The 27,239-nt window shown below is 38.5% G+C and overlaps 1 protein-coding gene and 1 non-coding gene across 3 annotated transcripts in view; both read right to left on the bottom strand.

The window, feature by feature from the left end:
- Nucleotides 1-236: 236 nt before the first annotated feature.
- LOC135965078 (POTE ankyrin domain family member I) overlaps nucleotides 237-27,239 on the bottom strand; it is a 31,334-nt gene continuing 4,331 nt past the window's right edge. Inside the window, exons 3-12 of one of the 2 annotated variants that reach the window (XM_065520585.1) lie at nucleotides 26,477-26,591; nucleotides 26,144-26,317; nucleotides 23,192-23,298; nucleotides 21,722-21,859; nucleotides 19,150-19,220; nucleotides 14,395-14,465; nucleotides 12,643-12,687; nucleotides 11,441-11,607; nucleotides 2,978-3,101; nucleotides 237-1,627 (exon numbers count right to left, since the gene is read on the bottom strand). In XM_065520585.1, the coding sequence (XP_065376657.1) occupies nucleotides 299-1,627; nucleotides 2,978-3,101; nucleotides 11,441-11,607; nucleotides 12,643-12,687; nucleotides 14,395-14,465; nucleotides 19,150-19,220; nucleotides 21,722-21,859; nucleotides 23,192-23,298; nucleotides 26,144-26,317; nucleotides 26,477-26,591 (2,341 nt within the window). In that variant the 3' untranslated portion in view covers nucleotides 237-298. The remainder of the gene's footprint in view (nucleotides 1,628-2,977; nucleotides 3,102-11,440; nucleotides 11,608-12,642; nucleotides 12,688-14,394; nucleotides 14,466-19,149; nucleotides 19,221-21,721; nucleotides 21,860-23,191; nucleotides 23,299-26,143; nucleotides 26,318-26,476; nucleotides 26,592-27,239) is intronic. The other variant, XM_065520586.1, reaches the window with a different exon arrangement.
- On the bottom strand, nucleotides 20,323-20,429 carry LOC123571627 (U6 spliceosomal RNA). Its single transcript, XR_006695788.2, has one exon. It is a non-coding gene; the product is annotated as a U6 spliceosomal RNA (small nuclear RNA).

The raw sequence follows: 27,239 nt of genomic DNA on the forward strand, positions 1-27,239 counted from the left end.
GAGGGCAAGGGGCTTCCTGAAACAACGCATCTCACAAAATTGGGAATGACTATTGAAAAGAAGAACAATGTACAATCAGAGTCCTCAGCCACATTGTAGAACTTTGGGGGATGCTCACTCCAACCAACTGCTGTCACCTTCAGCATTCCAGTTTTTAAATCCTAAGTCAAGTCAATAAAAAAAAAAAAAAAAAAAAATTGAAACAATAAAACAAATAAAGTCATGCCAATCTCATCTTGTTTTCTGCGAAGTTTGGTTTTGTCAAGAAAGGGTGTAACGCAACTAAGTCACAGTCCACCTAGAAGCATTTGCGGTGGACAATGGAGGGGCCTGACTCATCATACTCCTGCTTGGTGATCCACATCTGCCGGAAGGTGGACAGCGAGGCCAGGATGGAGCCACCGACCCACACGGAGTACTTGCGCTCTGGTGGAGCAATGATCTTGATCTTTATTGTGCTGGGCGCCAGGGCGGTGATCTCCTTCTGCATCCGGTCGGCCATGCCAGGGTACATGGTGGTGCCGCCAGACAGCACTGTGTTGCTGTACAGGTCTTTGCGGATGTCCACGTCAGACTTCATGATGGAGTTGAAGGTAGTTTCGTGGATGCCACAGGATTCCATGCCCAGGAAGGAAGGCTGGAAGAGCGCCTCAGGGCAGCGGAACCGCTCATTGCCGATGGTGATGACCTGGCCATCGGGCAGCTCGTAGCTCTTCTCTAGGGAGGAGCTGGAGGCCGCTGTGGCCATCTCCTGCTCAAAGTCCAGGGCAACATAGCACAGCTTCTCCTTGATGTCACGCACGATTTCCCGCTCAGCGGTGGTGGTGAAGCTGTAGCCACGCTCGGTGAGGATCTTCATGAGGTGGTCAGTCAGGTTCCGGCCAGCCAGGTCTACGCGCAGGGTGGCATGGGGGAGGGCATTCCCCTCATAGATGGGAACACTGTGGGTGACCCCGTCACCGGAGTCCATCACGATGCCAGTGGTACGGCCAGAGGTGTACAGGGACAGCGCTGCCTGGATGGCCACGTACATGGCTGGGGTGTTGAAGGTCTCAAACATGATCTGGGTCATCTTCTCGCGGTTGGCCTTGGGGTTGAGGGGGGCCTCGGTCAGCAGGATGGGGTGCTCCTCGGGAGCCACACGCAGCTCGTTGTAGAAGGTGTGGTGCCAGATCTTCTCCATGTCGCCCCAGTTGGTGATGATGCCGTGCTCCATGGGGTACTTCAGGGTCAGGATGCCTCTCTTGCTCTGGGCTTCGTTGCCCACATAGGACTCCTTCTGACCCATGTCCCCCATTATGCCCTGGTGCCTGGGGCGCCCCACGATGGAAGGGAAGACAGCCCGGGGGGCATCGTTGCCCGCAAATCCAGCCTTGCACATGCCGGAACCGTTGTCAATGACAAGCACGGCGGTATCATCATCCATGGTGAGCTCATTCAACTGCATAGCCTTTAAAAGATCATCATTCTCTTTTTTCACGCTTTCAATTTCCTCCAAATATTTCTCTTCTCTTAGCTGGCTCTGATGTTTCATCATGTCTAGCTCCAGTCTTAGCATGGCAATTTCTTCCTGCAACGTACTATTTTCATGCAAGAGATCTTTTTCTTTCTTAGGACAAGGAGAAAGCTAAATAAACAAAGGGAACTTTTAATTAGCACTCAATAGAATGACATATCATGATTTCTTCTGAAATTAAAAAATAACATGTGTATTTGTATAATGAAAGAATCCCCATGGTGGACATTTAACTGGAAAAAAAAATTGGACAAAATTTCAAACCTGATAGAGTGTAAATTCCCAGAAGTTTAAGTATTTATTTAAAGACTATGAAAAATAAATCACTAGAGGATTTTAAAGAATCTCAGAATTTATAAAGCCTTTCTCTGAGTTACAAAAAAACCCAGAGGTTAAATTCTTTAAGTTCCTTTTACTGAAGAACATTTTACTGATATTCTACATTTCTAATATTTTTATACTCAGTTATAAGAGTGACATTTATTCATAACTGTTAAATCTAAGCATTGTACCCTTCCACAATGTACACATCTGCATCTAAGCACTGTACCCTTCTACCCTGTACACGTCTGCATCTAAGCATTGGACTTCTACATGCAACACTGAACTCATTTAAGATCACGATTCTTAAAAGGAGAGGTCAAAAAATATATACAAGATGCAGGATTTTCCCCAGGTCTCCTGATGCTACTTCTAGTGATCCTCCACAAAATCACAGTTACTTCTATGGTGTAAATACATAAATACAAAAGAAGCCTTTTATTTCAAAATACGAATGGTAAATAAGATAGAACTTAGAGAGATTTTCTTAGAAATCACGAGATTATTTGCCATTGCAATAACTTTTCTTTCCTCTTTACAATGTTTGAAACAGTAGTAAGTGTGAAATAGGGGAAATACACTGAACTATTTCTCTAGGAACAAAATACTTATCAATAAATTATCACTAAATGTGTATCATGGCATGTCATTGTTTTCAAAGCTCTTTGCATTGAAATGAGAAACTTCTTGGAGCAAACTGTTCCTCTCTGCAAAAGCAAGGATAATGACATCCACAATGTGGCCTCTGACCCAGCTATACATTTCCGACTTTCCTATCAGTGAAAATAATCAATTCACTTCTCTATTAATATTTTCAAAAAAATAAACCAATGTCCAAAAACTAGACAATTTCTTTTTACTAGCGAAACTTATTTTTGATATTGGAAAGATCATCAATTCTGATGAAAAATATCAAAAGCTTCTCCTTTGGATTGAGGCCATTGCTCGACTGCTGCAGGCAAATGGAGTTGAATTCAGAACATAGCTTTATCCTATATGTACATATGTAGATATATGACAAAGGATATATAGAATATATACACACATATATATGACTTAAAAATCCTTTGTATTTCCAAAATATATCGTGTTTTAAATATATACACATATGAAAAATTTGAAAATAACTAAAGAAAATACCTCAGAATTCATTTTCTTTTCAGTCACTTCTATCTGCTCTTGTTTATTAGTCAGAATCTCATCTTGTGATATTCCAGTGTTCCGTTCTTCAGAAACTTGCTTCTGAGTATCATTTTGTTCATCACTAGAAGAAATTTTAATTTTCATGAAATACTGGAGGTGTCCCTAAAATGATCTGCAGGGCACGATGGCGCCATCAGACGTCATTCACACGATGTATATCTGCACATGAATCCTAGACAAGGCAAAGGGGTCTCACATCTGTTAACCCAGCTGCCCCAACCATGTTGGCACCAGGGACTGGTTTTGTGGAAGATAATGTTTCCAGGAACCTGAGGTGGGGGATGGTTCCAGGATGATTCAAGCACATTACATTCATTGTGCACTTTATTTCTATTATTATTCATACATAATGAAATAATTATATAACTCACCAAAATGCAGAATGAGTGGGAGCCTCAGCTTGTTTTCCTGCAACTACATGGTCCCATCTGGGGGTGACAGGAGACGGTGACAGATCATAAGGCATTAGATTCTCATAAGAAGTGAACAACCTGAATCCCCTGCATGAGCAGCTTACAACAGGGTTCGAGTCACACTCCTATGACAATCTAATGCCACCGCTGATCCAACAGGAGTAGGAGCTTGGGCGGTAATGGGAGATTTGATAAATGAATCAGTAAAGTCTCAGAAGTTACAAATTAAATGAATACCAATCAGTAGCACCACTATACACCAACTACGACCAAGCTGAGAGTCCTTATCAAGAATCCAATCCCTTTTACAAAGGCTGCAAAAAAGTGTGAAATACCTAGGAATATACTTAATGAAAAAGGTGAGTGATCTCTATAAAGATAACTTCAGTGGAAAACACCACTGAAGAAAATAATAGATGATGCAAACAAATGAAGATCCATCCTATGTTAATGGACTCAAAGAACTGATATCGTGAAAATGACCATAGTGCCCAAAGCCATCTACACATTCCATACAATTTCTAGCAAAGTACCAATGTCATTCTTCACAAAGTTATTTTAAAATGCTGACATTTATGAAGGACCACAAAAGAGCCTGAATAGCAACAGACATACCAAGCAAAAGGAACAAATATGTTGGCATCACATGACCTGACTTCAAATTATACTCTAAGGCCACAGTAACAAAAACAGCGTGGCACTGGTATAAAAGTAGATACCTAGATCAATGGAACAGAATAGACAACTCAGAAATAAAGTCACTACAACCAAATGATCTCTGAGCAAGGATACAAAAACATACACTGGAGAAAGTACACGTTATTCAACAAATGGAGCTGGGGAAAAAAGATAGCCACATGTTGAAGAATGAAACTGGATCTCTATCTCTCACCATGTACAAGAATAAATTCAAGATGGATTAAGGGCCTAAACCTAAGACCCGAAAATATTGGCCTAGGCAAAGAATTTATGATGAAGACCCAAAAAGCAAAAGCAACAAAAATGAAAATAAATAAGACCTAATTAAACTAAAAAGCTTCATCACAGCAAAAGAAATAATCATCAGAGTAAACCAACAACCTATACAATGGGAAAAATATTTGAAAATTATGAATCTAACAAAGGACTAATATCTACAACCTACAAGAAACTCAAACAAATCAACAGGAAAAATACAAAGAATTCCATTAAAAAGTGGCCAAATTACATGAATAGACATTTCTCAAAAGAAGATGTACAAATGGTAAACAAGCATATAAAAACATGCTAAATATCTCTAATCATCAGGGAAATGTACAATAAAACAACAGTGAGATATCACCTCACTGCAGCCACAATGGCCACTTTTAGAAATCATAAAACAACAGATGTTGGTGTGGATGTGGTGAAAAGAGAACAGTTATACACTGCTGGTGGGAATACAAATTCGTACAAATCTATGGAAAACAGTATGGAGAGTTCTCAAAGAACTAAAAGTAGATCCTACCATTTTATCCAGAATTCTCATTTCTGGATATCTACACAAAAGAAATCGTACTCTCAAAAAGATACCCGCATACATATGTTTACTGCAGCACAATCCACAATATGCAAAGATACGGAATCAACCAGTGTCTGTCAACTGATAAGTGGAATAAAGAAAATGGATATATATATATCTCACATCACATATATATATCATATATATGTCTGTGTGTATATACACACACCGTATACATACATACATACCCAAGACTGGGTAATTCATACACATACATACCTGAGACTGAGTCATTCATAAAGGAAATAGGTTTAATTGATTCACAGTTAGGCATGGCTGGGGGGGCCTCAGGAAACTTAACCATAGCAGAAGATGAAGGGGAAGCAGGCACCTTCTTCATAAGGCCGCAGGAGAGAGAGAAGTGAAGGGGAAAGAGCCCCTTAAGAAACCATCAGCTCTTCTGAGAACTCACTCACTATCACAAGAACAGCATGGAAGCAACTGACCCCATGATCCAATCACCTCCCACCTGCTCTTTTCTCTCAACACCTGGGAATTACAATTTGACATGAGATTTGCATGGAAACACAAAGCTAAACTACTGGGGGGTGTATCCTTACTTTTAAAATATCTAAATGTCATTATTTATAATTCAAAAATGGTAATTTTTATTAGTTATGATTTTATTTGAAAATAAAATGATCTGGTAAATTTTCTTCACTTTTAACTTATTCAGTCAAAATATATAAAAAGCTGGATTTGCCAGCAGAAAATTGTAACTACTTTTTAATGAGATAAAAATGTATAACAATATCATGATTACTGTACAGAGAAGAAAGTGAACAAGAAAAGAAAAGGAATTTAAAAAGAGAGAATATCACTACCATATACATACATGAACTGACAAGGAGACTAAAATCTCCTACTAGAGATTATGTTAGGACTTGAGCAAAAGCTTCTAAAAATACCAAAAACAAAAACAAAACAATTATTTTCAAGAAATAAATTATACACAGAATTCTTCTGGTTAAGATGATGTATCAAAAAAAAATCATCCTGAGAGCTACTATTAACCAATCCATCATAACCAAAACTCTAAGTCTACAATTCTGGAATATTAAAAAGTTTCATTTTGAACATAGTTAATGGAAGGCAACTTTTGAACAGAAAATTTCTGGTTAAAGTTGACTCAACTTAGGAAAGAATTGACCTGTAGCCATGGTAACAAGAAGCCACCCAGAGCCAGTTCAAAATCTAGTCAATCCACCAATGACCACTGGCCTTGCTCACCAACCCATATCCATGTGAGCAGCTTGCTTCTGAAAGACAGCCCAGCAGCAAGAGCTGCTCCATTAGAATAGACAGTGCCTGACCAGTATACGTCTTACTAGAGGAAGCAAAAAATTCCAACTCTGACTTTTTATTTCAAATACCAAAGGTCCATAATTCCTTGGAAAGAATTTGTGGTCCATTAAATTTACCACTCTAATAGTTTTTAATATAAAATACTAGTGGTCGGGTGTGGTGGCTCACGCCTGTAATCCCAGCACCTTGGGAGGCCGAGGCGGGTGGATTGCCTGAGGTCAGGAGTTCAAGACCAGCCTGACAAACAGGGTGAAACTCCCTCTCCACTAAAAATACGAAAATTAGTCGGGCGTAGTTGCGCGCACCTGTAATCCCAGCTCCTCAGCTGGCTGAGGCAGGAGAATTGCTTGAGCCCAGGAGGCGGAGGTTGCAGCGAGCCGAGGTCACGCCACTGCACTGCAGCCTGGGTGACAGAGCAAGACTCTGTCTCTAAATAAATAAAATACCAGTAAAGTTTGCAATTCCTCTCACTCATTTTACCATAATTGCAATTATCATGATTAACAGTAAAAGAATAGTGAATAACCACAATATTGGGCTTTTCTCCCTAAGCGAAAAAATATTAATATAAACAATGTAGCGTATTATAAAGTGCCAAAAGAATTTTAAAAATGCATATAATCACCTGGCAAAATTGTTAAAATGAACCTTGTCGAACACTTTTTAAGTGAGACTCAAGCAACATATCCAGGATAAACTCCACTCGTTTGTCCAACAACTATTTATTAGGTAGCTACGTCTCATATGTTAGGCCTTTTTCTAGGAAGTGAGGATATGGTAATGAACAATAAAACCCCTATTCATGAGAGTGAGATAAACACACAATACAACAGACAGGTAAGGCAAAATACACAGTACGTTAGAGGAGAAAAACTAAAGCAGGAAAATGAAATGTTTATGTGTTTGACGAGGAGGGTGGTGGGAAAGTTGGGAGGCCAGAAAAGCCCCTGCTGAGAAAGAGGATTTTTCTTTAATACAAAGAATATTGTATTTGTATATCAAAGACTCTAGAAAGTGATGATGTTAACAGAGTTGATGTCAAGATAAAAACAGGTTTAAAGTTAGAGATGATAAACCACTGTTGCACTGAACCTTCCCTTGATTATGTTAGACAGCATCCCTGGTAGGCTCCCAGCTGAATCTTAAGCATGATGTGTCCTGGTGATACAATTGTAATTCCTTTCTGCTAGTCATCGTTCTCTCTCTTTTTTTCCTTTTCCTTCATTTTTCTCTGGACTAGGAATTGTGGGTACACGGTTCTTCCTCAGAAAGTGGTTATTCCTTAATGTGTTTCTTTTATCCCTTTTCTTCTTAGAAAGGGTATTTTAAGTAAAGAACTGAAGAGATGGAAAGCTAGACGAATATCCAGACACAGGGAACTTCTAAGGGCAGACAGAGGTGTGCCTAGAGTCTAAGCACTAGGGATAGGTAAGGAATAGCAAGAAGCTCAGTGTGGCTGAAGCAGAGCAAAGAGGTAAGGAACAGAAGTTCAAGCAGGAGAGGTAACATGCCAGATGGTTTACTGCCTTTTGGTTATTAGGAGGAACTCTGTCACATACTCGAGGAGTGAAATGGGAGGCAATCAGAAGGGCTGGGGCAGAGGAATGACACAATTTGACTTATGTTTTAAATCCATCCACTAAGTTAAGAATTGATGAAAGGGGAAGTTTTTAAAAACCAGGACTATCAATTCCCAGTCTACGACACTCATCTAGACTGCAGATGATGGTGGCTCAGATGTGCAAGATATGACTGGCTTCGGGATACATTCTTCAGGTAGGCCTGGCATTTACTGAGAGATTAGATGTGAGGTGTCAGAGAGAGAGAAAGATGAGTCAAGAATGACACCAAGGTTTTTGGCAGAGCGACTGGAAGAGTTGCCCTTAACCAGAGGAGGAAAGACTACATGAGCTGTAGATTTCTGGAAGGCATCAGGAGCCCAGTTTTGCATCTCACAAGTGTATGATACCCAACAGCTAATCAAATAGAGATGTCAAGTAGGCGGGCTGATATAGAGATCTGGAATTAAGGAGAGAGACCTGAGCTGGAGACATACATTTGGAATCACTAGCATATACACAGTAGAAAAAGTCATGAGGGGCAAGGCATGGTGGCTCACACCTGTAATCCCAACACAGACAGACAGATCACCTGAGGTCAGGAGTTTAAGACCAGCCTGGCCAACATGGGGAAACCCTGTCTCTACTAAAAATACAAAAATTAGCCGGGCATGGTGGCGTGCACTTGTAATCCCAGCTACTCAGGAGGCTGAGGCAGGAGAAGCACTGGAACCCAGGAGGCAAAGGTTGCAGTGAGCCAAGATCATGCCACTGAACTCCAGCCTGGGTGACAGAGCGAAACTCTGTCTTAAAAAAATAAAAAAGTTATGAGAAAGAAGATTGAGGACTGAGCTCTGGGAAACAACAACGTCCAAAAGGAGAAAGATGAGGAAGAGCAAGCAAAACAGACCACGATGAATGGACTAGAAAGGCAGGAGGAAAAACCTGAGGGGGTGAGGTCCTGAAAGCCTAGTGAAGACGCCGTTAGGGAGGAGATGTCCTTCACTGGCTCAAATATTGCTGACAGACTAAATGAGGTGTAAGAAAAAATGCCTAGATTTAGTTACAGAAAAAAGTAGTGATAACCTTGAGAAAAACAACTTTGGAGGAGTGCTGACACCGAAGACTTACTGGCATTGAGATCAAGAGTGAACAGAAAGAAAACCTGAGTTCGTGAGTGTAGACAGTTCTTTTAAGGACATCATACTTAACACAGTCATGACTGAGAATGATGTAATTTTCTTCCACAGTCATGGAAAAGTGATAGACAAGCAATAGCAGTTTTCAAATATATATAGCAGGTGGAGTTTTCAAATTTTATATAACAATTATGTATTTTAAAGTTTATAAAAATTATATACATATGGCATTAAAAAATGCCAGACTGAGATATTAAAGGTCCCTTGAACATTTCTAGATTACATAAGCTGATTATCATTTTGTTCATGCTGATACATAAAGACCAAGAAATACTGAAGGTTTCAGGGAGAGTATTTCTTGCTTGATAAAAATCAGCCAATTCGGCCGGGCGCGGTGGCTCAAGCCTGTAATCCCAGCACTTTGGGAGGCCGAGACGGGCGGATCACGAGGTCAGGAGATCGAGACCATCCTGGCTAACACGGTGAAACCCTGTCTCTACTAAAAAATACAAAAAAACTAGCCGGGTGAGGTGGCGGGCGCCTGTAGTCCCAGCTACTCAGGAGGCTGAGGCAGGAGAATGGCGTGAACCCGGGAGGCGGAGCTTGCAGTGAGCTGAGATCCGGCCACAGCACTCCAGCCTGGGTGACAGAGCGAGACTCCGTCTCAAAAAAAAAAAAAAAAAAAAATCAGCCAATTCTAGGAGAGTTGATACTCATCAAATATACAAAGTCATTGATCACAGTAAAATACTGAGTTCTACTAACAGGAATAAAGTGGGAGAAATGCAGAAAATAATCTTATTTTTATTTTAAAAATTTTATGAAGCCACTGTTGAAAAATACGGTGAGGTGAATACTGAAATATATCCTTTTCTCAAAGGGAGGATAATGCCACACGCAGGGGACTTTTACAAATAAGAGTCACTGCATTAGCAGCACCTTCCTTTTAGCACAAGGGTCGGAAAATAAGCACCTGTGGGCCAAATCCAGCCCACTGCCGGTTTTTATAAGTCAAGTATCTTGCAACGCAGCCAGGCTTACTGACTCTACAGTCCATGGAGTCAATTAGCTGGGTGTGACGTTGCACACCCGTGGCCCCAGCTAGTAGAGAGGCTGAGAGGGGAAGATCGCTAGAGCCCAGAAAGTCAAGGCTGCAGTGAGCCGTGATCACACAACTGCACTCCAGCCTGGGCAACAGAGCAAGACCCTGTCTCAAGAAAATAAATATATATAGTCCACAAAGCCTAAAATATTTACTAACTGGCTCTTTGCAGAAAAAGCTGGACAACTCCTGGTTCAGTGGATAAAAGATCCTTTGATGTATTTTAATAAAATTTTTACCCAATACAATGAAGTGTTTATATTAAATCTAGATCCCCATGTATAATCCCTCGGCAATATTTAGATTGAGGGTCCAATATTTCAGCACTCAGGCCACTGACAACACAAATTTAGTCACTAGCAATCTTGTGGCTAACAAAGTACAGTGTCAATGTAGCATGTAGCTTCCATTTGCAACACAGCAGATATTACAAGAATTCTAACAAGAATTCTTAAGATGTGTCATCAAACTAAATGCTTTAAATACATTTTAATTGTGAAATAATCAGTACTCTCTAGATCTAACCTCATCTTTAAAAAAATGGTTTATACTACCTTATTTTGGGGGTATGGAAACTGAGCTATTTCCTATTGATAAGGAATTAGACTAGCTCCAACTTTTTGATATAATAATGCTGTAATAAATATATAGGTAAGTATATATGTAACATATCTATACAAACATCCTTTACATGTATTATATATCCTTACTATGTTATATATGTGTGTGTGAATATGCCACTAAATTAATGCTCAAAATGTATACTAACAGTGTATGAAATGTCTTTTTCAACAAAACCATTTCCTTTGCAGCAACACGGATGGAGCTGGAGGCCACTATCCTAAGCAAACTAATGTAGGAACACAAAATCAAATGCCATATATTCTTACTCATTAGTGGGAACTAAACAATGAGAACTCATGGACACAAACAGGAGAATAACAGACACTGGGGCCTACTTGAGGATGGAGCATGGCAGGAGGGAGAGGACCAAAAAACTACCTTTTGGATATTTTGCTTCTTATGTAGCTGAAACCTCCATGATACAGTTTACCCATATAACGAACCTGCACATGTACCCAAGAAGCTAAAATAAAAGTTCACTAAAAAGAAAAGAAAATGCCTTTTCCCTCACATTTGCCAATACTGGTTATTTTTCAAATAAATTAATGACCGGAAAAAATGGTAACTCATTGTTTGCTGATTTTCATTTTTCTGATTACCAGGCAAGGCTGAATATCATAGTAAAAGTATAAAATGTGTTCATCATGAATATTAGCCCAAATTAGGATTCGTTTGACAGCACATGGTTGTCTCCTGTTAAATGTTGCCAGAGGCTTACCTGTGACACTCTTCATTCTCAGTGTCAGGAAATTGCTGACTTTCAGGTGTTCTGCTCTTTCTTTGTGGAATTAATCCATCATCACCATTGCCAGCAGCAGCACCATCAGTCAGGTTTTCTGGTAATCCCACATGATTACTTCTGTGCTTCTTCACTTCTTCTTCAACCTTGAGTGGAAGTTTGATATTAAGGATGGTTATCGTTTTATTGAATAGAAAGGATCTTTTCAATTGATTTTATCACTTGAACAGTTTATCATTATTTTAGTCATTAAAAATATTTCACATTTAAATTTAATCATATATACAGAACTAGTAGCATATAATTTTATGATGTAATTATCATTAGTATCTCACTAAAATTTTTGAAACGTTTGCTTGATTTCTGTTTTACTGAATAAAACAGAATTTTCCAAAATTCAAAAAGGGCCCTCCTTCATTTTATGCTTTTATTCCCAACCACTCTTCAGAATCTTATATATGTATTTACCCCATTTGACTTGTGGGAACACACACATAAAAAGACAAAGACGCAAATTGTGTCTCCTGTCTTTACCACCTAGATTTTACATTCAACGGTCAGATTTAGAGGATGAAACACTGTGGGGCTTCAGGAGTAGAAAGGAAGATTGCTCTTTTCTGCACTAAGATATTCTTCTCCCACTGCCTTTGATCATTCCTTTTTCATTTGGTTCCTGGGATATCGAAAACATGATGGTGCTCACTGAAACATGGGAACCAAAGTTCACCACAACACAAGGAGCAGAGTGAAGCTGCTGAGGCACAAGCGTGGAATTCCAGAAAATGAGATGCTCCCCAGATTTCACATTCAATAGCCATACAATTTTCCAGCTGGAAAATACACAGAATAAGAAACTGTCCTCTTTAGCCACATTATCTATTGATAATCAGACTAAAACCAAGAAAGATAAAATGACTGATCCAAAGCTCCTAAAGTGGCATTACTTAGCATTTTAAGGCACCATTCAGGATTATTCCATAATAATGAAAGAACATCTCTAGGGTTTGCATCTCTTTAAAACTCAGTATACAGAATTCTTTCTGAGTTAAATATTAAATTTTTCACTGGTGATTTATGCTACTTACACGATAGGATCATGTATGCCTAAACTTACTACACTTTGTTAAACAATGTAACATAAAAATCTAATTCAACAGAAACATCTGAATATAAAGGTATACCTCTCTATCACAATCCTTATTTATTTCTGGTTCTTCAGACATTTTCTGCAAATGCAAAAACAGAAGGTTAATCTGCTTGCTGTATTTCCGTGATGTCTCCTCTTTCGGAATTTATGTTTTTAAAGTAATTTTATTCTTCAGTAATCAAGTATGGACAATGAAAAATAAGAAAATAATTAAACTTAAAATTTAACTGTTAAAATAATTAAATAATTAAAATTAAGAATTAAGTTTTTTTTTTTTTTTTTTTTTTTTTTTGAGACGGAGTCTCGCTCTGTCGCCCAGGCTGGAGTGCAGTGGCGCGATCTCGGCTCACTGCAAGCTCCGCCTCCCGGGTTCCCGCCATTCTCCTGCCTCAGCCTCCCAAGTAGCTGGGACTACAGGCGCCGCCACCACGCCCGGCTAATTTTTTTGTATTTTTAGTGGAGACGGGGTTTCACCGTGTTAGCCAGGATGGTCTCGATCTCCTGACCTCGTGATCCGCCCGTCTCGGCCTCCCAAAGTGCTGGGATTACAGGCTTGAGCCACCGTGCCCGGCCAAGAATTAAGTTTTTAATCTACATGTAGCTACTGCCACATCACTGGCTTCTAACATGTGAAAAATAATTCACCTTAGATAAAGGGAGAAGAAAAACATGAACCAGCAAACTTAACTTTTCACCATTTGTTTGGACTAAACTTAATTTGTTACGTGTTAGATCTACCAAAAATGAATTAGCAGATGATTTGTAGTGTTTCAAAGGCTTCCTCACTTGAAAAGGGTTTGCCTCACGAAACCCTAACTAGTAAGCCCCTACATTGCACTGAAGTCCTTTTTTTTAAAAGATTCCTAACTGAACTGTATGCACGCTTTAAATTATTAGGAGTTGAAATAAACACCAAACAGAAAGAAATGCAAATTCTTAAATTTTAATTGAAATTATATGCTGTAATATGAGAGTGTTATGAATATAGATTATGTGCTTAAGTCCAGTTCTATAATGTGTACTAATGACAGTGGATAAAATTGTTTGATAATCTGTACTGATTTTCTGCAACTGAAGTAAGTTCGAATGTTACTGTGTTTGTGCATCAACACCAAAGCTCCCATTCTGCAAGATGTGATTCTTGGAATAGGCAGTTGGGTTGCTTTTATGAACCTGATTCCCTTCCTGAACAGAAACGCTGAGGTCAATGAGAGACCACAAGGCAGAATATATCTTTAACCTTGGTATCAGTGACTGACAATAGAAAACTGCAGATTTTCAATCACTGGCCATGATTGCTCCTTAACCATGAATCCAGCTCAGGGACCATCAGGATTACATTGTTCATAATTCTACTGCTTAATAATATAATCCAATAATTGATGTTACTTTATCATGTTAGGGTGTTTTAAAAATAAAAGAACAAAGTTCTGGAATTTGTTTTTGCCTCTATTCCAAAAGGAAAGATTAGCTATAAGCTAATCAAAAAGGCAGATAAGAATATTTTAAATAAGAATACTGCAAAATTAGAGTATTTTAAATTTCACAGTGGTTATGTTTTTGAAGTTAAATATCAAATGTCAATTAGAATCCATTGATTCTTCTGTTAATGAGATTGCTGAATTTATTAAAATAAATTTTAAGAATCTATTTTTAAATTCTTAAAAAAAGAATCTATTGATTCTCAAAACCTAGCCCGAAAGGTAATTTCATTTGGACTATCTAATATTATTAAAGCAAAGAAAACAACATTAAATCAAAAATTTAAATTTAAAAGTTTCCATGCCTCTGGCTGGCTATTTTCACTGCCTTTAAGCCTTTGTGACTCTTCCTCTGATGTCAGCTTTAAGTCTTGTTCTGTTGAGAAATCCATGTATTCAGTTAAAATGAACCACTTAGAACAGTTAAAAACTATTGTCTTTATAAAAATAGATTTAAGACAACATTTTATTTTATTTCATAAATTCAGGGTTTAGTCTTTCATGAAATAGTTACTTAGGAAATAATTATCCAAAACTTCAACAAACCACTTGGGGAGACACCTGATGTGATTCACTCACAAATTCATCCACCCAACAGAAATGAACAAAACCACCAGAAACACAACTTTAAAATACAGTAGAAACGTATAAGGTGACATGGTATGTTGTTCTCCACTTCCTAACAGTGAAGCAGTAAATGTAATGAAAAGAAAATTTAGTTTTCCTGCACTTAGCTACTCTGACTCTAAGGATAGCAACAGGCAGGACCCAGGAAAGGTCGGGGTGACCCTGTCTGAGAAGCCAAAGCCCACAGGTATGGGCTCCAGACATCCCAGAGCAAGGTTAAGAAAACAAATTCCTTTCCCGTCTCCCCTTCCCCTTAGCATTTACTCATAGCTATTTTTATAAATGCATATATTTTGCAACCTTCTGTTTTCCTTCAAAGCAGCTGCAAGGTCACAGGCTATGCTGAGGTTGCAAAACTGTCACTATATGATTAATTGCCTTTATTCTGCTTCTGGAAGCTTGCCTATATAAGCCAAGCCCTCCCTTTGTTCAGGGCTCAGCTTTTGGATGCAAATCTGCTGAGCTGATGTGTACCTAAATGAAATCCTCCTGTTTCACCCACAGGGTCTCTCCTGCCTCCTGTTTTTTGCAACAATAGTACCTTATAAATGATTCCCAAAATTACTACTGACTGACACCTTTATTAGTGTACAATGTCTTCCTAACATCTAAAATGTTTCCCTCCAGGATTCTGACAAATTTATTTTTTTCTTTCTTTTTTTTTTTTTAGCTGGGGTCTTACTCTGTCACCAGGCTGGAGTGCAATGGTGCATTCTCAGCTCACTGCAACCTCCGACTCCCTGGTACAAGTGATTCTCCTGTCAAGCCAGGATTACAGGCATGCACCACCATACCTAGCTAATTTTTGTATTTGTAGTAGAGATGGGGTTTCACCATTGGCCAGGATGGTCCTGATCTTCTGACCTTGTGATCTACCCGCTCCAGCCCCCCAAAATGCTGGGATTACAGGCATGAGCCACCACACTCAGCCTTCTTTTCATCTCTTAAAACAATGCTGTGTGAAGTCTTCCTTGATTCTGCATGTCTTTCCCCAAATAAACAGGTACCTCCCTCCCTGAGGCTGCCTTAGTACTTCAATGATTTTTCTACTGCATCTTTACCACCAGAACTGTGCATTATTCCTCCACGTGTCTGTCCCCTCTGCTCCAAGACTGCAGAGGACAATCCTGCACATCGTCTTACTCACATTTTACTCAGAAATTTCTTACTGAGTCCTGCTACATACATGCTAGGCATTAGGGCTTAAAAAGAATGAAAATAAGGCATGTCAGGGATGGCTTTTCTAGAACACATGCCTAAGCAGAGACTGAAATATTGAGGCTAGCCAGATTAAAAGGGTAGAGGCAGGAAAAGATGACAGCATGCCATGCAGCAGCAAGGGCAGGAGCGAGGCCTAAAAGAGGGAAAGGATTTACCTGCAATAGAAGGATGAGTGAGCAGGGCATTACCAGCAGGTCATCAATGCCAGAGAAAGGGCACACAGGGAAAAGGGCTAAAGATGGAGAGTGGGGCAGAAGGCAGATTATGAAAGCCTCACATCCAGGTTAAATACTAGTGTACAACCTGGAAAGCTGGAAATTATCTGACATTTCTCTCTGTGCCCCAAACCTTTCTCACTCCATTATCACTAAATCATATTGACTATACCTCTTTTCTGCCTCTGCTTTATACTCCCACTACCACTGGGAACATAAACATTTACAAAATGGTTTTTATTTAAAAGAAAATGCCAACTATTAATGCGTTTTTTACATGAAAAAAATTAAGCAAAACAAATGAAAAAAGCATAACACCAAAAAAAGGCCAACATATTAAAATGAGTAACTGAGATTCTGAACTTTATTTATTTCACCATGGATGGGTGAAAACCTTCTAATACACTGATACTAGTCCAAGGATGTGTGACAAGGAAACTATAGTTCACTACTGCAAAAGCTTCCTTTGTCTCCTGGTTTCTTTACTTGGTTCCCTTCCATCAATTCCAGCAAACTACAGGCCACAGGCCAAATCTGATCTGCCTATGGCTTTGTAAATAAAGTTTTATAGGAGCTCAGTCATGCCTCTTTGCTTACATAGAATCATCGTGGCTTTCACACTACAACAGCAAACAACAGCAGGGTAAGTAGGTATGATAGAGACCACATAACCTCAAATATTACCCACCTGGTCCTTTACAGAAAAAGCTTGCTAACTCGTTTTACACCATGACCAGAAGGCCTTAGTACTAAAATTTAATATTGCAATTCCCCTGCTCAAATGTCTCCAATGAGCCTCTGCAGCAAACACTGTGGTCTCCCTTGCAATAGCCATGCCTTATTCTTTCTTGCAGAAGAAACACAAGTCTATTGGGATATTTATTATCTCAATCCCCCTCCTCAGCCTCAGAAACAGAAATGTTTATTCTAAGCTAATCACATATTTGCCTTCCCAGTGGCTGGTTTGGGAATGAGCATGTGATGTGACCCAGCCAATGAAATGTTACAGGAAGCCCCTTGCATGCTTCTAAGTTTTCTCCCTGTTTAAAAGGCACATGTGAAGAAAAGCAGCTCTTGTGATGTTGTGCTGTGAGAACAAGATGTTTGGAGCTGCTGCGATTAGCCAACCCTGAAAGGAGACATGAATAAAACACTGCCAACAGCACAGCTGAAAGAGGAACAAGTGGGATACCTAAGATATCACCGAACAACCAAAACAACTCTGGTTCCTACTGTTTTAGCCACTGCTCATCAGTATTTGCAGTCCAAAGCATTCTATCTGGTAAATTTCCTATGGCCCACAGGATAAGACCTACTCATTTCTACAGTATTAAAACGTCTACCATAAATTTGCCTTAGCTAAGTATTCACCTCATTCCCAACCTCTGGTATCTCACACTTTTGTTACTAGCAAAAGTGAACTGCTCAGAAACCCTGAAAAGTTCACTCAAGCATCTTGTCTTTTGCACTTGCTGCTCTTTCTGCCAAACAGGCAATCTCATTAGACGTTCCTTCTGGCAAACACACCAACTCGTTCCATGTTCCTTCTGCCAAACATTATTCTTCTGCTTCTTTACCTAGAAAAATTCTTCTCACTCTGTATGTTTACCTTAAATCACATCTGTTTTTTTTCCAAAACTTTTATTCCTCATCACATATGTCTGGCACATAATCAATATATAATAAATCATAATTATAAGCTTCCAGTGGGCATCTAGCACACAGCAAGCACCGAACAAAGTAGTAAAATAATAAAAACGACAATGATAATAACAAGCTCCTGTCTGTATTTTTGTTTGTGTTCTGTAGCATTACAAAAATGGTTAGTATCTAAAAGATATTTGATAGTTATTTGTTAAGTGGACAAGTGAAAACATAGATAGAAATGTGTTCTTTGAAAATTCTGTTGAAAAAGCACAGAAATGGAGACAGCTCTATCATGAGCACCTTAAAGATCAAAACTACATCTGTTCCACCTTTGTCTCCCGCAACTTATGAAATCTACCTTACAGAAGCTTTGTGATAAATAGATAGCTAAAGGTGTCCTCCTACAGTTTGGATTATACAATGTATCAGGTGTCCACAACCCAGTAGCATACTAGCATTTTTGTTATTGTGAAACATTTTTCTACTTTTATTATAATCTACTGAGCCTAGAGTGCAGCAATTTGTATATTTATTATGGCAATCTTTTGGCAAATGATAGCAGAGCATCTTGTTCTAACAAAATTACTGTTACCATGACAATTAACTAGCAGGTAGAACACATCTTGTTCCAACAAAGTAAATGTATCTCTTTCCAACTTCAAATGAGGAGGAATGAAGTCAGTAATAGTGAAACCTTGTTGGGACAAGCATGTGTAACATGACTTGTGCTTAGCATTCTTGTGATCAAAAATTCCTTACTTTACTTTTTTATCTATGGTAGGACCACCCAGAGCAGGAGTCCACAACTCCCAGGCCACAGACTGGGACCAGTCCATGGACTATTATGAGCCACACCACACAGGAGGAGGTGAGCAGCAGGCAAGCCAGGGAAGCTTCGCCTGTGTTTACAGCCACATCCCAAGGCTCATATTAACGCCTGAACTCTGCCTCCAGTCAGACCAGTCAGAGAATTAGATATTCATTGGAGCATGAACCCTGTTGTGAACTGCCCGTATGAGGGATCTACGCTGTGTGCTTCGTATGAAAATCTAATGCCTGATGATCTGTCACTGTCTCACTTTGCCCCCAGATGAGACTGTCTAGTTGCAGAAAAATAAGCTCAGAGCTTCCACGGATTCTACATGATGCTAAGTTGTATAATTATTTCATTGTATATTACAATGTAATAATAATATAAAGTAGCACAATAAAGTCACATGATTGAATAATCCTGAAACCACTCCCACCTTCCCTCAGCCCATGGAAAGATTGTCTTCCACAAAACCAATCCCTGGTGCCAAAAAGGTTGGGGACAACTGACCTAAAGTAATTCACTATCACAAGTCTTACCTGGATTGCTATTTTCAGAAGAGATTTTTAGCATCCGTTTTTCTTTGTAGTCAGAAAATAACTGGCAAATTCTATGTATAAAATGCAATAAACCAAATTACTATTTTAATACTGATATAAAAAATACTTACCAAATGTAAAATTCTAATATCATAATATCAGAACTTAACAGTATTATCCCATTCACTTGTGAGTGCATTCTACAAACTTCTCTTTAAGCTTCTAATTAAAGAAGAAAACAATGTAAGGTGAAATGCTCAGAAATCAAGGGCATTGTGACCCAGTAAATTAGCTTACATTATCATGACATAATAGAAAGCATCTCAGCTCTGCGTAAGTCCTAGCTCCATAATGAACAGCTATTTGTTCCTGGACAATTTGCTTCTCTTAGGCTCAATGCCTTCTTCAACAAAGTGAGGACTTTGCTGCCTTATTTCATATTTCACTAGGTTGTTATAAAGATTTAACAAGATATTTTTTAAATGCTCAGAGAAATAGTAAAGCTATGGAATAATCTGTTCCTAAACTTTATGACTAAAATTATCTTGGAATCCCAAATAAAACCCAATGTGTATTTTGTTCGTAGGTTCTAATACGCAAATGTAGTTTTCAGAAAATGTTATTAAGTCCTAATTTTGCTTTTCAGTTGTCCTACTCCTTATGGCTTATAATTCAGGGCATCTCAACTATGTCATAGTTTGCAACTAAATTTATTCATAAATATCTCATTAAAGTAGCTAATGTGATTGTCCACTATTATGGAGTTGGCCAATCACACCAAGGGCAGAAAAACTAATGGATGTTAAGACTTGGCTTGGACCAATGATCCTTCTCTACAGACTCCAACTCTGAGCCAGATGTTTGTTAGGATAACGCTTTATATTGATGTTCAATGCCAGCCGGCAGGGGAGACCAAAACTCTTTTATTTTTTTTAGTTTCCATGAAGAAGTTGCAAGTTGACATTTTCTAGTTTTCGACATACATGCTAACAATATAATTTTGCACCGAACATGTTATTCAGCTCTAAGTCATCTCATAGACCATCTTACATGACTATTTTTGCAGCACAAATCACAATTTCAGTATTTTGGTGGCACCCATCTTTTGCTTTGCTTCACAGTGTTTCCTTACAGCTAGTCAGCAAATAGTCAAATGACCTTCCAGTGACTGCACAGAATATGGAATGCTTCAAAAATTTATGCTGCCTCCTTATGCAGAAGCCACGCTAATTTTCTCTGTATTGTTCTAATTTTAGGATATGTGCCGCCGAAGCAAGCACAAAGCCCTACTTTTACACATGATTAGTGATGAGTCATGGACGAGGCTTGGCTCTGTTAAGTCCAACTAACCATTGAAGAGATTCTGAGAATTCTCTTCAATGGCTTCCTGTGAGGTAGAATTTCAAAACATTTTAAAATCTTGAGCTAGAGATAGGAGTAGCTTGGACGATTTTCATTATCATGTAAAACAGATCACTCAAGGGGCCAACCACAACTGGGAGTCCCTGCTAGGGGAAGGTTCATATAGGACTTTCTCCTGCCTAAGGTTCTATACAGGATATAAAGGTGCCTCACAGCACAGATCTGGTAGCAAAGAAGAAGAAACAAACACTGATCTCTTTCTGCCACGTTATTTGAACCCCTCTGACCCTTCAGAACAAGCCCACCTGATATCTGCTAGAGAAAAGACCAACAACTGCCTCAAAGGATCTCTGACCATGAAGGTCTCAGCTAATTCTTGGCTAAGATGTGAGTTCCACATTAGGTTCTGAATATGGGGGGAAGGGTCAATCTGCTCACTTTGTCTGCGGATAAAGTCAGGATGCCCAGCAGCCAGAGCAGGGTGCTGGTGCTTTGGGAACAATGGCTGAGATGGTGCTTTGGGAACAATGGCTGAGAATATAAGCATAGGTATGGGAACTAAAATACGCTGTAACTTCAAAGTCACCGCATGAATTGTCAGGAAGGCTTGAGGGATCTGAATCAGTAAGGGCATCTTGGTGTCAAAGGTCAACCATTACCAGGCAGCAGGACCAGTTTGAGTGGCAACAATGCAGCCACAGAAACAATGGAAACAACAGAATGACTGGAATGTCCTTTTTTGCCTCCTCCTTCTGACTTGATAAAAGGGACTGTCTTCCTTGGATTTAGTGAACCCCTTCGGTTCCTGAAAAATTCATGGAGTATGTAGGAGATAGTCCCCAGAGGACAGTACAAGACTTTCTGCTAAACTGGACATTTCAAGACCCAAATAACTAATCAGAAAAATCAAAGATGTGACACCATTTTTTATCCCATGCATAGGTGTTATACTTGGATGAAATGAAGAATGTTGGGATCTCTAAGGATAAAGGTCTTAAAAGTCCTGAGATAAAGAATCCTCCACCCACTGGTACTTCTAACTTGTCTTGCTTTTTTTCTGATTTCTGGCTGATGCAGGGTAGTAACTCACTGCCATTCTAAAACTACCTGAACCGAACTATGACATCTCACCTGATACGTAAGACGCAATTGTTATAATTATTTTAAACCTCAATTTAGCATTAACTCCCCTTTTAATGTAAACACTTACACATTATGATGACTAGAAACAGCATACTCTCTGGCCGTCTGTCCAGATAGATCTTGAGAAGATACATCAATATTTTGCTCAAGTAGAAGGCTGACTAGACTTGCTGATCCACAACATACAGCAAGTATGAGAGCGGTTCTAAAATGACAGAGATAATTTCTCCCTTAGGAACTGCAATAAAGTTATTTTTAAAGCTAATTTGATATATTTTACCAATTTAACATCTTGTCTCTCCGTGCAGAATCAAACATTTACATGCACCAAAAGACATAGCATCTTGGGTGCTCAAGTGTTCATCTTTGTAAAATAACACCAAGGTTAAAAGAAAGGGACAAAAAGGAAACCTCTTATCTCACTGGGGCATTGCATAGTAGAAGCTACTAATCTAAAGTCCTTTGATGGGCAAGAAACAATGTTAGGGCCACTTATCTGAAGTGGACAAAGATTTAAGTGAAGATTTCATCACAGCTTCCCTAGACTGATACGCTGTAATAGAAAATTAGCTAGAGGGTAACATAAACAAGAGCTCTCTGCATGCTGAAAGCAGTAATAATAATAATAGTAAGAATAGTAGTCACAGGAGTGTCAGTTAATGATGCCAATAAGCATGTACTAGGCACTGAATTAAGTGCCATATATATCTCTCTTACTTATGCACAGTCAACTTTGAAGCATATATTCTCCTGCTTTTCATATATGACAATACATTTGGTGGTAAGTAACATTCCCAAGGTCACACACCTAGCAGGTAAGAAAGCTAGGAATTAAATTCCGTCTTGTGTGAATCCAAAGCCTAGCTCTTTTCTCTTTATCACCCACCTACAGCTTGCCTTCATGAAAGGAAAAGTGTATCCACTTAAAACTATCTTCACTCCCTCTTTCCATACCAATTAAAAATAAAAACATCAAAATACACTGGAAATAAAAAAGGAAGAAAGCTGTTGAACCCACAGTATGTGGGAATAGCAATTAATTGTCATGTAGGGATAAGCTAACATTAATATTCTTCAAAGAAAGCAACTTAAAGCAGAGTCATTGAAAAGACAAAAGAATTTTCAACCCCTACTTATGTTTAATATAGCATATTTAGTGGAAAAGCATGTAAGACACAGAGGTTAAAAACTGGTAGAAAGAGTTAAGAAGTTCAATACTGAGTCATAAAGTAAACTGAAAGTTAAAGTTCACACTTCATAAAATTAATACGAAATCCCTCTAGCTAACATAAGATCATGTAACCAAAACATCATACAACAAAGAACATCAGTCAATACAATAAGAGAAGATGAATCCTACAAAAACTGTTCTTTATGTTGCCCAGTCCAAATAATTGTTTTTCTACCTGACTGATTTGTGTTGATACTGATCACTGTCCCCATAAGTATACATTAATCTTATTAATTTAACATTTATGACTTGAGTGACTGCTATCCATCTAGTTAACAACACACAGATTGAAAGAAATAACTATACCTTCCATATCTATCAAATGCATTTAAATTAGCTTTTTTCTTGATTAAAAATTTCACCACTTGCTGTTTTTGTTCATGTACGCCAAGTAACAGCGGTGTGAGGTCATGCTGTAAAACAATATAAAGCAAAAAAGAATGTAATTCAAAAAAGTACACATTCCTCAACTGAAGCAGAAACTTTATATAAGATCCTAGGGACTTACACGCATACAAAGTAAGTAAAATGTAGCTGCTTCCTTCTCAATCTTCTGTGCTTTCCCACGTGCTGCTCCCTCCCTTGGGAACACCCCTCTCTGCTTCACCACATTAACTCTGATCATCTCAAAAACTCACTTTCAACATTCACTGCTTCCAAGACTCTTTGCTTCTAACCCAGCATTTGGCAAGCCATTATTGGATGATAATATTTTTCCCATCTAAACAAAGAGCTTCTTGAGGGCAGGGGCTGTATCTTTTATCTCTATATCCTCCACCCTAAGAAAAATTGTTGTGTATAAAGCAATAATTTGCATGTAAAATATTTCTTTCGTTTCACATGTTTTACCAAAAGTTCAAGCTCCAACATGCAATAAAAATTGTTATTAATACTCATACTGCCCATTTGAAAAAATTTCCCAACATTTATTTATTTAAAATCTATCTGTATTTAATTTTTCCAGATTGTTAATAGATAATCAGTTCATAGGACTACTGAAACTAAATTAACAGAATTCCTATCTGTATTCTTAATAACTCCATGGTTTCTAGTGTTTAAAACTCCCATGTTGATTATGCCAAAGCTCTACATACTTATGAGACACACTGGATAGTCCATAATACAGCTTCAATTGACAAAAAAAAATTTTACAATGTGCTACAATTCTAATTGAGAAAACTCTGCTCTTAACAATGACTTACTGACCTAAGTACTTGAATGACAACAAAGAGACACAAAATCCCGAGAGGATCATCCTCTACTGACTCAAAGACTACTCACTGCACATTTCTAAAGACCTTCTGAATGGCAGCGAATAACTGACGGTAGGAAGGAAAGGGTATTACTCTGTAAGCTGATGAATATTAAGCCAATAATATTCATTTTAATGTCTCACCACAGAGATAAAAGTCAGACTAGGCCAGGAATGGTGGCTCACACCCGTAATCCTAGCATTTTGGGAGGCTGAGGCAGGTGAATCACTTGAACCCAGGAGTTTAAGACCAGCCTGAGAAACATGGCAAAAACCTCATCTCTACTAAAAAAAGAAGAGAAATACAAAAACTGAGGTTGGAGGACCATCTGAGCTTAGGAAGGTCAGGGCTGCAGTGAGCTGTGATTGCACCACTGCACTCCAGACTGGGAAATAGAGTGAGACCACATCTCCAAAAAAAAAAAAAAAAAAAAAAAAAAAAAGTCAGATTAATGTAATTGGATAGGAAAGATTTAAAGAAATCAGCACATATCCAACTCCAACTCTTCTACAGATATCTTAAGTTTCTGAGATATAAGAATTTACATATTACATTTATGTATTCAGTGGTTCTTAAGCAGGTGTGTATCCAGATTTTGAGAAAATTGTTGTTGTTGTTATTGTTGATGTTAGAGACAGGGTCTCATTATGTTAACCAGGCTAGACTCGAACTCCTGAGCTCAAGCAATCCTCCCCCCTCAGCCTCCCTAGCAGCTGGGACTACAGCCATGCACCACCATGCCTGGCTTCAAGGAAACATTTTTAAACATACATATCTAGGCTTTACTGGACTTACTCTATCAAAATCTTCAGGAAAAAGCCTAGACTTATTGATTATTTTAAAATTTTCCTGAGGTTACTGGGATGCAAATTTCTAGCTGGAAGCTAGTACAACAGACAGTTAATTCAGTCTCATTTCTCACCCACGTGACCAATTCTCTTTCTTATTTGAAGATTTGGCCAAAAAGAGGAAAGAGTAGGAGACAGACTCATTTGCTGAAAACACCACATAATTTTCCCCGGTAAGAGAAGAACAAGGTCTAGTAAACTCAAAATCCAACTTGATCTTGTTACTTAAAGCTCCTTATCTCCCACCTTCCCATCCAGACATGCTAGATTTGAAAGCAGAGTTGAGACTCTAACTGGCCATTTCTACCAGAATAGGGTACTAAGTCAGTTAATTACTTGTTATTCCCTCTGCTCAAGGGTTTCCCATTACATGACCACCTATTTACTGCCAATCTGGTTCTTCAGAGGCCTCCTAAAATTGATCTCTAGGCACTTCACAACTCACTAACTCCCTCTCCCAAAATGAAAACTGTCATTCTCTAAAATTGAACCTTGTCTCACCATACAAAGGAAACAAATAAATGAACAATACACAGACACACACACACACACACAGAGACACACACACGCATATGCACACAACCTCTTCATGGTCTTTTCCCTCTATTACCTAATTTCCAGACTGGCCTTGATATTTCTGATTGCTCTTTTTCCCTTTCCACTTCTGCCTCATGAGCAATCAGAAATATCTTAAGCCTTGCCACTGAGAGGTGCATCACCTCATATCTATTACTGTTTTTTAGGAACTTGCCAAAGCGGCAGGATTTCTATTCACTGAAACATGTTTAAGTGTTCTTGGAGTTTTCATGTAAAACCTATTTCAGGGCAAATTTTGCAATTTTACATTCATTAGGGAAAAAAAAAAAAAAAAACCTAGGAGGGAAAAAATGAAAAATAATAAGTATTACCTTTTACCAATTCAGTGTTTTCAAAAAAGTATTTACCACAAGTGCATTAAAAAAAAAAAACTGTACCCTCAAATGCTTCTTTGAAAGTAACAATATTTAAAATAAAATCTTAGATAATTAAGTCATTTCAAAATATTTTCATTCAGGTTATGCTTGAGCTTCCAAATATGGAAAACTGGCCCTTACACAGGTCACTGTTAAAATGAATGCATTTCAGTATTTTGAAAAGAAAACTGGTAGATCTAATACCTTGTTTTTTGATTCAATAGCAGCACCATGTAAAAGCAGTGCTTTGGCCATTAATTTATCTTCATTGTAGATAGCATAGTGTAGAGCAGTATTTCCATACTCGTCTGGAATATTTGGATCAGTGCCATGTTCTAGCAACATTAATGCACATTCATCTTCTTGGCATTGTACGGCCTGTCAGTGTTAGACCAAAAACAAATTATAAATGCTAGGAATTCAAAGTAACATTCCACAGCTTTCACCAACTAGTTACATTTAAAGGAGAAAACTCATTTTTGTGCTATGTATTGAAATCAAACCCATCTCACACTGATATATTCGGCTACTGTATACCTTTGTCAGAGCTGTCCTGTTTTTGTTGTCAAGGACATTAAGTTGACATTGTCTGTCCAGCAGGAGTTTTACTACTTCTGAATTCCCATTGGCAGAGGCCAGATGTAGAGCAGTCCTAGGAGAGTGAGAAGACTTTTTAGGAAATTGTTAGTGCACTAGCTACAGGCACATCAATGATTCGTGTAATTACAAACACTGAATAGCCTGCTGTTACTCTGCCTTCAAAACAAACATTTACTTTTCCCATGAAGAAAGCACACTATTTATTACCTCTCATTACTCGCTGTATTAATGAAAGAGCAGCCTATTTGAAAAGAAACAGCACAGCCCTTGGATGACATTCAGCTGGGACTGGAACCCTACTTGAAGCTCTGTCACTTCCCAGCTGTTGCTTAGCCTTTTGGTGTCTCAGTTTCCTCATCAATAAAATGGGAATGAAAATAGTAGCTTTCTCACAGGAAACCACTGTAATGCTTAAATGAGACTCTACGCAAAAGATATAGAATAGTTCCTAACACAAAGAACAGCTCAATAATTGTTAGATATTATAATTTTTACTAATACCCTAAAGACATTTGAATTAAGTGAGATGATACAATTATACCTACATTTTCAGGTATGTTTTAAAGACTACAGGTAACGTTGTATTTCAGTGATTCTAAGATGATCATCGTCTCCATGTTGTCTCCACTGAAATACCACTTATAATTCATGATTTACTATAATTGGCGGCATTTAAATAATTCTCTTATTGAGACATAAA

This window comes from Macaca fascicularis, chromosome 9, assembly GCF_037993035.2.
Source record: "Macaca fascicularis isolate 582-1 chromosome 9, T2T-MFA8v1.1".
Lineage (NCBI taxonomy): Eukaryota > Metazoa > Chordata > Mammalia > Primates > Cercopithecidae > Macaca > Macaca fascicularis.